The 12,050-nt window shown below is 33.2% G+C and overlaps 1 protein-coding gene across 2 annotated transcripts; it reads left to right on the top strand.

Moving 5' to 3' along the window:
- The first annotated feature begins 3,229 nt into the window (after positions 1 to 3,229).
- Positions 3,230 to 11,061, top strand: LOC142610774 (uncharacterized). 2 transcript variants are annotated; one of them, XM_075782705.1, is made up of 7 exons: positions 3,230 to 3,471; positions 4,300 to 4,470; positions 7,512 to 8,384; positions 8,473 to 8,607; positions 9,784 to 9,884; positions 10,330 to 10,398; positions 10,537 to 11,061. In XM_075782705.1, exons 2-7 carry the CDS (start codon positions 4,338 to 4,340, stop codon positions 11,005 to 11,007), a joined length of 1,782 nt encoding a protein of 593 aa, XP_075638820.1. In that variant the 5' UTR covers positions 3,230 to 3,471; positions 4,300 to 4,337; the 3' UTR covers positions 11,008 to 11,061. The 2 variants fall into 2 exon arrangements, with proteins under 2 accessions (XP_075638820.1, XP_075638821.1); XM_075782706.1 differs by having other exon boundaries at positions 10,574 to 10,912.
- Positions 11,062 to 12,050: the final 989 nt, after the last annotated feature.

Here is a 12,050-nt window from a genome sequence, read left to right as displayed (position 1 = left end):
GAAAATTTCAAAATTTTGGGCCCCCACCCATTTACATAGCTCCGTCCTTGGGAGAAATATTATGTTCACAACACTTTCACAACAAATCTTGAGACTTGAATAGTAGGTTGTTATTGGTAGGTTTATGATTTTCATATCTTTTTTTTTTGGGTTTTAGTTATGTGTGCCATTATGATATTTATGTGTTGAAATTATTACTAAATACTAGTTTATTATTTATGTTTCAGATCTGGCTTTTTTCTTTTGGGAGGGGGGGCTGGTTGTGTGACATTATTTTCTTTGTGTTGTGATGATTTTGTTTTGATTTGGTAACCGGACATGCATAATGATGGTCAAAAGTATTGACGAAGTAATGAAATCCAATTCACTAGTACAGTCCATCACATAATTTACATACAAACAAAACATAAATAACTTTGAAACAAATAGAGCGTAAATAACATGCTATAGGAGCTTTACAGTATTATAATTTGCAAAAAGGGTAATATTTAGCACCAAAAAAAAAGAAAAGGCCCAAATGAGAGGGACTAACATAAAAAAGAAAAAACTCACCAGACCAAAATGAAAACAACATAAACTTTTTTTCTTGATAATTCAATAATTATAATAAAAAAAGAAGGATTTGAACCCTGAATATTTTAACTGAAGTATAATATTAACACTTCGTTTTGGAGGAGAAAAATGAATGGAATGAAATGCATTATTTTAGAATATTCCTTTTATTTTCTTGTTTTGGAGGTTTAATGGAGAAAAAATTTCACTAAACTTCTAAAATTAAAATACTCCTATATATTTAGCATTTTATTTTAAAATATGAGTATAATAGTAATATTATCATAAAATGATTCAATTCATTTCTTTTTATGTTACTCTCAAATAAGATTATTTACCTTCCATTTTTTTCAATTTCTTTATTTAAAAAATATCCAAACAAGATTACGAAATTCCATTTCATTCATTTATTATTTTATTTTCTATTCATTTCCATTACTTAGAAACATTTCATTCTATTCCATTTGTTTATGATTTACTCATTCAATTTCATTTCATTTCTCTGTGAACTCCTAAAAAAAGTGTAAGTTTTTTTTTTGGGGTGGAAAAACTCTAACTTAAAGGCACAATATTTTATTCTTTTTTTGAGAAGATAATTATTTATCGTCAAGTCCAAAACATCAATTGGTTCTTGATGAGATCAAACCCTAAATTTTTTATTTAAGAACAAAAGACTTTATCACTTAGAAGTTAGAACTAACTACAACTTTTTTTTTTTTTTAAATTGATGGAAAATATAACTATTTTTTTTTAATAAAAGAAGATTTGACTCCATCGAACCACTAATAAAAAGATGACATGTATCATTTTATGTGTGTGTGTATTAAAAAAGTATATTCTTGGTGATTGGATTTGGAATCAAACTCTTTTTTTTTTTAATATTTAAAGGCAACATGGTGAAACAAGATTACGAAATTCCATTTCATTCATTTATTATTTTATTTTTTATTCATTTCCATTACTTAAAAACATTTCATTCTATTCCATTTGTTTATGATTTACTCGTTCAATTTCATTTCATTCCACTATGAACTCCTAAACAAAAGTGTAAGTTTTTTTTTTTTTTGGGTGGAAAAACACTAACTTAAAAAGGTGCAATATATATATATATATGTGTGTGTGTGTGTGTGTGTGTATTTTTTAGAAGATAATTATTTATCATCAAGTCCAAGACATCAATTGGTTCTTGATGAGATCGGACCCTAAATTTTTTATTCAAGAACAAAAGACTTTATCACTTAGAAGTTAGGACTAACTGCAATTTTTTTTTTAATGGAAACTAACTTTTTTTTTAATAAAAGGAGATTTGACTTGAAAGCTCGGATTTGTGTGAATACACAAGAGCTTGTTTAGACCCAAAAAAAAATTACGGCTCAGTTGATTTTACTCTAATTTATCTAAGAGCGGAACAAGAGTAAATGAAGCGCAATGAACTAATAACTACTCTAGTGCATAAATATGAACAACAAACAATAAAAGTAAACCGCAAGAGTAAGGGAAGAAAGATGCAAATACAAGATAACACGCCAATGTGTTATCAAAGAGGAAACCGAAGAACTCGGCGAAAAACCTCTCTGTCACCCTCCAAGCGGTAAATTAATCCACTAGACAATAATTTGGGATACACAAATAGCAAGAGACCCTCCAAGCTTAATTTACCCAATGCACCTAAGCCCTCCAAGCTCCTACTCTAACAAGGTTTTTCGAAACCGTGTCTTGTCTAACTTTTCGGATCTCGCAATACGCTCGATTGCATCCGCCAAGCCTCACCGGCTTTTTTTGGCAAATTCCTAAAACTCCCCAAGCTCCAAAACACTTTCTACACTCTGAAGAAGTGTGAGTTGTATTTGGGTATAAATCTCCTCTCAAGGTATGACAATGGGAGAGAGAAGGAGAATAAACTACAATAATTTCTTACTAAGGATGAGTAGCTCTCTTTCTAAAAGAATGGGTGTGTGTGTATGTTGTTGAAAACCTATCTAGGGTTTTTCTTTCTGAATGATCTCCTTTATATTTGTGGGTAAGGGTATATATAGTATGGGTGAAGGGTAAGAAAGCCACATTTAAAAATCCTCCAAGCAGAGAGTTTTACGGGTCGCGAGAAGGCTTTACTCGCGAGACACTCGCAAAATCCTCTAGGCTAGCAAGACTCTTTAGCTTCCAGCATGTGCTTCTCGCGTGGCTCTTTCGCGGGTTAACTTCTAGCGAGACACTCGCGAAATCCATTGATTCTTCATTTTATACTTGATTCTTTACCAACTTAATATTAAACCCAATACAATAAAATTTCACAAAATACAAGAAACAAAATTAAAACAATTACAACACTTTTTATCATGGAATAAAACCAACATAAAATATAGTTGTAAATCACAACTTTACATGAATCCATCCAACCACTAATAAAAATATGACATGTATCATTTTATTTGTGTGTGTATATATATATATATATATATATATTAAAAAAGTGTATTCTTAGTGATGTTAAGTGAAACTAAGGGGCCGTTTAATAATATTGTTCTAGTAACGTTATTTGTATTTTTTAAAAATACATATAAATAAATTATGTGTGAAAATTCATGTAATATTGTTTAAACACTAAAAAATATAGCTCAAAACACTTTACCAAAGTGCCCCTAAACCACAACAAAAATGTTTGACACGTAGAGAGTGCAGTGTGTTATCGACCTCCTCCAATCAGCTCCAGGCTTTTCTTTCCCTTGCTTTCCCATTTGCCTGTTGGCTTAGCCTTTAAGCCTCGACTCAGTCTCAGCCTCAGCCTCAGCCTCAGCCTCAGCCTCAGTCCACCACACCAACCCTAAACCCAAAAAATCCCTCTATTCAAACACTTTTTCAATTACTTTCACAGAGAGCGAATCTTCAATTCAATTCAATTCCAATTCCAATTCCACCTAGGTACGTACCAGTCCTTCATTTCTCTTCCCATTTTTTTTGTTTCCTTAGTTTAAAAAAACAAAATTGTTTCACTTCAATTTCACGCTTCATTCTCGAAACCCTAGATTCGCTGCTCGATTTGGTCTGTTTGGCTGTTGAGAATATGTAGGAAAGAAACAATTTTTATTTTTAGTCTTTTGGTTTGTTTTCTGTTGTGTTTGTGAAATTTCTCGGCAACCAAACGGGTGGGTTTTTTGTTTTAGATGCTCGAATTTTAGCGAAATTATCAAAACCTCTGAAATTTAGGGTTTACTATTTTATTATTTCATTTCTTTTTTATTTTCAAAACCAGAAAAAAAAAAAAAGCAAAAAATCCCATTTATGAGGCTCATTAGTTGTAGCTGTGTGTGTGAATTTTGTAATATCTCATTTATGAGAAATCAATACACTATGCAGTATCTCTGTGTATGTGCATTATTTATTTTTTATTATTTATTTTTTGCTTCCATTGTTCCTTGGCAACTAAATGTAGGGATGGGAATGTGAATTGGGCACTGTTCAAGTTTCTTTTTTCACCTAGTTTGGAGCTTCTTTTTTTTTTTGAAAAAAATTCTGAGTCATTGAGGTTTGATTTTTAAGCACTGTAATCATGTAGTGAATAGTGTAGTGTACCTTTATGATGATTAAATTTTTTTTTTTACACGTACATATCTCATTCTTTTTATTTAAATCTTTGGAATTTATTAATTAACAATTAATTGGTGTTATTATTTTTAAAATGTCATGGATGCCTCCAAAATGTCTTAATCCTAAATTATTAACCTTTGCGTTGTTCTTTTGTATGCTTAGTCTTGTGAAATTGGTGCTGTTCCCGTTTGCCAGTCATCATGGATGCAGACTTGCAGTCCCTGCCCCCAGATAATGCTGATGCAAAAGCAGCATTTCGGAAGCCATCTACAGATGCAACAAACAGGAAGTATCGGCGCCATTCTCCAGTTAGTGGGTCATCTTCACCTGATGGTTAGTTTTTCTTTTTCTTTTTTTGAATTTTTAAATAAAATTTGATCTTTCATTTTCAAGCCTTACAATGGTCTTTGCATGTTGATTCACAGCAAAAATCGCTTGATAAGGTTTACATTCTGTCTTGGTTTTTTATACTGTATAATATAATTATGTGATTTATGGCATTTTGCTAATGAGCTCTACATCAAATATCACCTTCTTTCTTTGTAAGAGGAAAGACAGTGTTGTTAAAAGTGCGCTTAGGCATGCTTAAAGCTCAAAATTCAGGGCCCCAAGGTCTAACCGCTTCATTTGGCCAAAGCAAACCACTGTTAGCACTTTTCTAGTGCTTTTTGAAGAAATATAAAGCATTCCTAGATACTTTTTTTTTCTTTTGATCGGTAATGCAGGACTTTATTAAATGAAGGGTTTGACACACTGCCTTCCAATTAACCAAATGACATTTGACTTCATCTTCTAAGCCTCACATGTTGTAGTTTCTCAAATTGGTTGGCGACACTGATTGGAACTGGAAAAAGAAATAAAATTTACCTGGAAAGCACGGACATGGCAATTTGCCTGCCGTGCCTGTGTCGTATGCATACGGGAAATGATGTACACCTGAGACATGGCTGCACGCATGTTCTCGTTTTTTTTTTTTTTTTTAATTATTTTATTTTAATAATCGGACACAGCAAGGAGGGGGAAAAAAGAAGAAGATAAAAATCCTAACCTGATGGTCTTGATCTCTTCCACTTCTTCTTCTTCTTCTCCTTCTTCTCCTTCTCATGCCGATCTCCTCTTCCTCCCCCTCTCAATATGTCTCTCCCTCTTGATCTCTTTCTCCCTCTCAATCTCTCGCTCTCCCTCCCAATCTCTCTTTCTCCTCACAAATATCGGGTTAGGCTAGTGGCGGGGATGTAGGGTTTCTATTCTTGTGTGTTCTGGATTATTTCAAATTTTAAATTCTGGTTTTTTTTTTAATTATTTAAAAAAAAAGAAAAAAAAGAAATAAATAATAAGTGGTGAAACTGAAATTAGGGAGTGAGTTTTGCATTTTGGCCTATTTCTTTTACTTTCTTTGTTTTGTGTGCATTTCTCCATTCCTATTTCCAAGTAAATATCATCTGCAACTTATTTCTTTTTTTGAATATATAATTAATTAATTAGTTAATATTCGTATCCCTGCCATACCCGTATCCTACTTTTTCAAAAATTGCCATGTTGCCGTACCTTATCCATACCCATACCTGTGCTTGTATCTGTGCAGGTGCTTCCTAGAGCTAGACAAAGTGCTCTTTATAAGAGTGATTCTACCTAGATACTTTTTGTTTTTTGCTATATAATGAGTCAAAAATTAACCACTCAATCCTGAATGAAATGAGATGAATTATTAATTTATTATACAAATATTATTTTTAAGTGATGTACCACAAACAGTTGTTTGTTTCATATCAAAAGACACAATCAAGGTTAATTTACAATTCTTGTGTTTTTTGGTCTCTGCTATCCTAGTTATGTATGTTTATAAAGTACAAGAGAAATATATAAAATATTATGTTTAAAATTTATATCACTAAATGATTATCGTATTATTTATTGATAATTTCAAATTCATTATTTAAATAATTTAAAAAATCGAAATAATTTATGTAAGTTTGAATTTACAAACTTTGTGCAATTGCGCTACCCATCTAAGCTAATGGGCAAACCATATTACTGTTTTTAATTTATTGACTCTTTTTAGCCAAGTGAGCACCTAGGCTCACATTTGTTGTTTGTGGTCTTATATTGGGGTTCTGTCCCCCACAATTACCTACTAAAAATAAGTCTCTTTCTTATTGTATGTTATGAATCCTTTTATTAAAGGTTATTTTACACTATATTTGAAAAATGTTCTTTATTTCAATAATGCATGTGTTAACGCTTTGTGTGCTTGATGCTTTTTTTGATAAGTGGATGAGGTGGTGCATTCAAAACCCATAGTGTGCCTATTGTGTTGTCAATAGGGGGTGATTGTAGTTTCTTCTCATTATGTCCATGATAATGCTTTTGGTTTATAGATGTGCAATACCATTTTTACTACCGTTTGCAAATAAATTGGAAAAACTTCATGTTAGCAACTTATTTTCATAGTAGAAGATAAAATTTTGCAAAATGAGATGCAATGTTGTCGAAACATTTGCATAGGAAGAGCAATGAAGTTCAAACCAAGAAGAAAGTTAATGTAGATGAAAGGATGGAAACTAAATTTTACATGTTTTTCAATTTTAAGCTCCGTTTGGGTAAGCTGCGTCCACGTCTGCGTTTTTGGGCTTTTTTATTTTTTTAAGTCTAGCACCTGGTGCACTGTTCATGTCTCATGAACAGTGCATCGGGCAAATGCACAGTAAATTCATTAATGAACAGTAATCAAAATATTTTTTTATTATTTTCAGTTTTCAGCAAAATAAGTGGTATCTAAACATGTACTTAATCTAAAATTTTAGTTTTCATTTTTCAAACTAAGTTTTAAAGATGAAAACTAGCCCAATATAATCATACAATTGTACTAGTTTTCATCTTTTAAACTTCTTTTCCTTTCTGTATTGTCATTCATCCTAACAATAGGAAGTGAAGTCATTAACACAATTGAGAAGGAAGTAGAGGAAGAGCGATGGAGTTCAAACCTAGAAGAAAATTAATGTTGTATATTCATGAGTTATGCTCAACTCATGTTTTATTTTTGTTGGTTTTTTTTACATAACTCAGAATTTAAGTTATTTGAAGATACTATCCATGTTACTTATGTTTTTCATTCAAGAAAATTGGAGCCCAATAAAATAACCTAGTTGCTGGGATGTGGAATGGTGTTATAGACCTGGGGATTGAAGAAAATCTCTGCGGGATTACACTCTTATAGTCCTATTATTGTTATAAGCTATAGACAGAAGTGTGAATAAGAATTATTCCGTTGTGTACTGTCTTTCTCTTTCATTTTATTGGAACTTGGAAAAGTTTACAGGCTGTCTGGTTCATCAGTTTCCTGATTGCTTATATTCACCTTTGTGTTTTTGCAGAAATTCCTAAGCAGGACCAGGGCTCTAGCCCAAACATGTCAAGGGACGACCCTGTAAGAGTCTCTGAATATCGACCAAGAAGGAGGGATGATGAAAGGGAATTCTATAGGGATTCTAGCAGAAGTCATTACGGTAGAAGTAATGATTCTTATAGGCACTCTGATCGACAGTCATCCAGGGGCTCCCATGGTTACTCTAGGCACGATGATTACGTACATGACAAGCATACAGATGAAGAAGATAGAAACTATAAGAGGTTATCCTCCCGTTCTGGTCGAGAGTCAAGGGGTGGTGCTCATTCTGAGCTTACAGGAAAAGAAAGTGAGCACAGTAGGTCAAGAGATTATTCGAGACATGTGGACAGATATTCCCGAGATGATTATGATGGGCATAGAAGCAAGGATAAAGATAGAGAAGTCTCATCAATAGAATACCAGAAATCTAAGGATTCATCATCTGATAGAGCTGGATCTGGTAGGAGACACGTGCCTTCTGAAGAGTTGGAGAGGGATAGATATACAAGGGACAGAGGTGGTCGAGATGAGAAGCGGGATTATCGTAGAGGTGACCGACTTTCCTATGAAGAGACCCGTGGGCACCGAAATGGCACAAGTTCTGGAGGAGACGGTGGTAAGCATCGCCTGAAAGATGCTTATAAGAGTGACCCAATGGAGCTGGATGGTCAAAAACTTTCCAAAGAGGACAAGAAAAAATATAATGACCGAGAAACTAACAGGGATAAGGACGAGTACATTAGAGAACCGGGGGAGCTTGTTGATGATAAATTTGATTCTGTGAGTGATAATCATGAATCTCCAGCCAAAAAGTCAAAACCGTATGGTTTGGACAAGGACACTGACTATAGGAAAGATGGTACCTTTCTTTACATTCCCTGTTTTATTGTATTAATATTTTCCTCTACTGTTTCCTAATAGCTTAATACTATATGATCCCATTACAGTTAAACCAGTTTCAAAGTTCTCATCTGTAGCTGAGGATGCCAAAGTGACTCCAGGACAAGGCCAGGCTAATGATTCTGATGCTGCTAGTGATCTAAATGCTGCAAAAGTTGCTGCAATGAAAGCTGCTGAATTAGGTATGTAATTGGCTCCTTGGGACAATATGTATATGATATTATGACAGTTCTCAAACTTCTTTTTGTGCTTTTTTTTATTATAAATTTTTTCTTATCTCCCCGTCATTTTCAATTTCCTCCAATCTCTTGTGATCAATAGGATGCTGTTATGTTGTCGCTAATTATATTCTCTTGCAAAGGATAGAATTTCCTTCAATCCATTTTGTGGCGATTTAAATGATTATCTATGTGTAATTTTAATCACATGACCTATTTGGTAGTCATGTGACTTGTTTAAATACATCTTATCGCTGTAAGGGATTAGAGGAGATTCTCCAAACTGTATTAAATGTTGTATCCTACTTGTGACCATTTGGATTTTTTAATTTATTAAAATGCTCACTAAGTTTAAGCAAAGGTTGCAGTCAGTGTAAATTAAAGGATGTTTTTAGACATCTGGTATAATCCCCACTTCGGAACACAGCTTAGACGTTCAAGTGCATTTACTAATTAAATGAGGATTATTGTAAAATTGGTTGGGGAATTATGCTTCAAATGTTTGGAATACGGTACCGGCGTGTCTTATGTGGTTAGTATGGAAGGAACACAATGCCTGAACTTTTGAGGACATTGACAAACCTATTGAACTGTTGAAGACATTGCTGGCTAGGACTTTGTTTGAGTGGTCTCGTATTTGGGGCCTCACGCATTGTATTTTCTTGTCTGATTTCCTTATTTCTGTTAGATCTACTATTTTATTTGTTTGTATTCTTTCTTTGCCGTGTGTTTACAATCGTAAACACGTTGCATTTTTGTTATCAATAAAACTTTTATTATCTATATAAAAAAAAAAAAAGAGGATTATTGTAAAATTTGCCTTAGCTATGTTCTTTTTTTTTTATTTTTTATTTTAAATATCTGTTTTCTGAATGACAAGAATTACTTTAGTCAGTTTCAAGCTGAAACTGCTTGCTTTCTCTTGTGATTATGGTACTTTTAGCAATTTCTGTGTTTAATCTGCTACCGGTTACTGCAAACATATTAGCCAAATAACAATCTATCAAAAAAAAAAAAAAACATATTAGCCAAATAATTAGACTTTGGACAATAATCCAGCTGAATTCTAGATTATTATAACTAATAAACATGAACCTCCTGGACATCATAGTCATTTGGAAGCTTTTTGGCATGACACAGTTAACAGGAATCTTGTTGGAGTTGGAGTTGGAAGTTCCATGACTGCAGACCAAAAGAAGAAGCTTCTGTGGGGGAGCAAAAAGACCACACCTGCAGAAGAGGTATTTCTGATGATTTGTTACCATTTCATTTGGTTAACACATGATTTTACCATTGTGATACTCATGCCCTGAGCACCATATAAGGAAGTTTAGGTTGCATGGGGATGGCATTGATACCAAATTAATGTTTGGTCTCATCTAAGTTTTTTACATGGAAGATCATTGAGGATTTCTGTTTTTAAATACTTTTAGACTATTTTAATAAATTTTTTTTCTTTACATAAAGTTGTTGTAGTAGCAATGTTGTAGGTTTTATATGGCCCCTACTATAATGACAGTTCTAGTATTGCCCACTGTGCTTCATTTTATGTTTCTAGTATTACTGCTTAATGACAAATTGGATAGTCTGAGGCCCACTAATGAACTGCTACTTTAGTTACTATCGCCTGGGGTTTCTTTCACAATTTTAATGCCCCTTTTCTTTTAAAATATTCGTTTTCTACAGTCTGGTCACCGTTGGGATACAGCATTGTTTTCTGATCGTGAACGACAAGAAAAATTCAACAAACTCATGGTAAGTCTCCATTGCTTCTAATTGTTTCTTTGCCTTTTTAGTCGGCATTGTCAACATCACATAGAACCTTTCGTTGCTTGGTCCTGAATGGCTCACTCATTCCATTTCAATTTGTTCGCCTACTAACACATTTTTTAGAGTCTGAGGATGCCTTGGTGCCTATGGCCACTTGTAGGGTGTGAAAGGCGAGGTGAAGGTGGAGCAGAAACCCGACGACCAAGAAGGAAACGAAGTCCTCCGAGCCGAGAAGCAGAAAGAACTTCAGCTGGATTTAGAGAAGCAATATACTGCTGGACTCCGACGAAGGGATGGCCGTACTGTGGGATTAGGTCTTTAAGCATTTACTATGGATTCTTCTGCACTCATACAGTGCTTTGCAATATTTTGTTATACTCTTGTGGAAGAGTAATGCTTCTTGTGATTTTAAACTTGTGGCATGTTTGTGCGGATATGCTTTATTGTTGGGATATTTCAGATATTAGCAAAAGGTTAGTGTCATATGACACTTTTACAACCTTGATGCATGTGAGATTCATTCTCCGCCTCATTCTCAGCCCTGCAGGCTGTTTAAACCTTCAAGCTCGAAAGTTTGGTTTGGGGGCTCTATAAGTATTAGGTAAATTTTATAATGTTCTTTAGGTAAAATTTAAAAATTTAGTTCAATTTGCCCCTTCAATGAGTCATTATTAATGAAATAAACAAAATGTAAGCATAAATTATACGTAAGAACCTGACCAGACACAAATTCCCGAAATGTAAATCGCATATGGTATTTTGGCATAAAAACAGACTATAAGATGGCTAAATGATCATTCAAAATAGACAAATTTGTTTGATTTTTTGCATGAATCATTACAGACAAATCTGTTTAAATGAACATGTGATAATTAGTGTTTTGTTTTTATGTAAATATTAATTATCGTTAACTTACCATCCGGTGTCCATGTGACCCGTGTTTTTTATGTAGCCAATAAGTATCATGTGTAGTTTACTTGATTTATTTATTTATCTTGTTACTTTTAGTTAATGATTAACACTAATGAAACGAAGTGAAACAATTTTGAAAACTAGTGTTTCATTTGAATTATTTAATTTGAAATCGCTCTAAAATTATAGAAGTATGTAATTTACTAATTTGCCATTAAGTATTATATGGATTCATTTCTTTTTTTCCCGACCCTTGATGAGATAAAGTTGCTCACTGAAGCTGGTAGGAAAAATAGGCATTTGCCTCTAATTTACAAACTATGCAGCAAAATGCTCATATTTTCAAACTATTTAGCAATAGGACAAAACTTATATATAGTACCTTTCGTGCTGTTTCTTAGGTTCTTCTTTTAAAAATCAGTCATGTGGCTATTTAACTAAAAAATACACTTCCATTCTATAAGAAAAAAATTCACATGGCAGAATCTTAAAAGGAGAATTTAAAGAATAACATCTAAGTACTGTATCTAAATCTTGCTTTTATCAAATGCTCTTATTTTTTAAACTTGATTTTAACAAAATCGAGTTACAAATAGAACTTGACATTAACAATGTCGAGTTCTATGCATATTTTGTCACTTAAAGTTTTTTGAAAATTTAAGTGGAAGTTGACACTACTAATATCAAGTTTCACTTAAAAATATACATATTTAACAATATATATA

This window comes from Castanea sativa, chromosome 9, assembly GCF_040712315.1.
Source record: "Castanea sativa cultivar Marrone di Chiusa Pesio chromosome 9, ASM4071231v1".
Classification (NCBI taxonomy): domain Eukaryota; kingdom Viridiplantae; phylum Streptophyta; class Magnoliopsida; order Fagales; family Fagaceae; genus Castanea; species Castanea sativa.
This window is presented reverse-complemented; position numbering and strand designations above follow the sequence as displayed.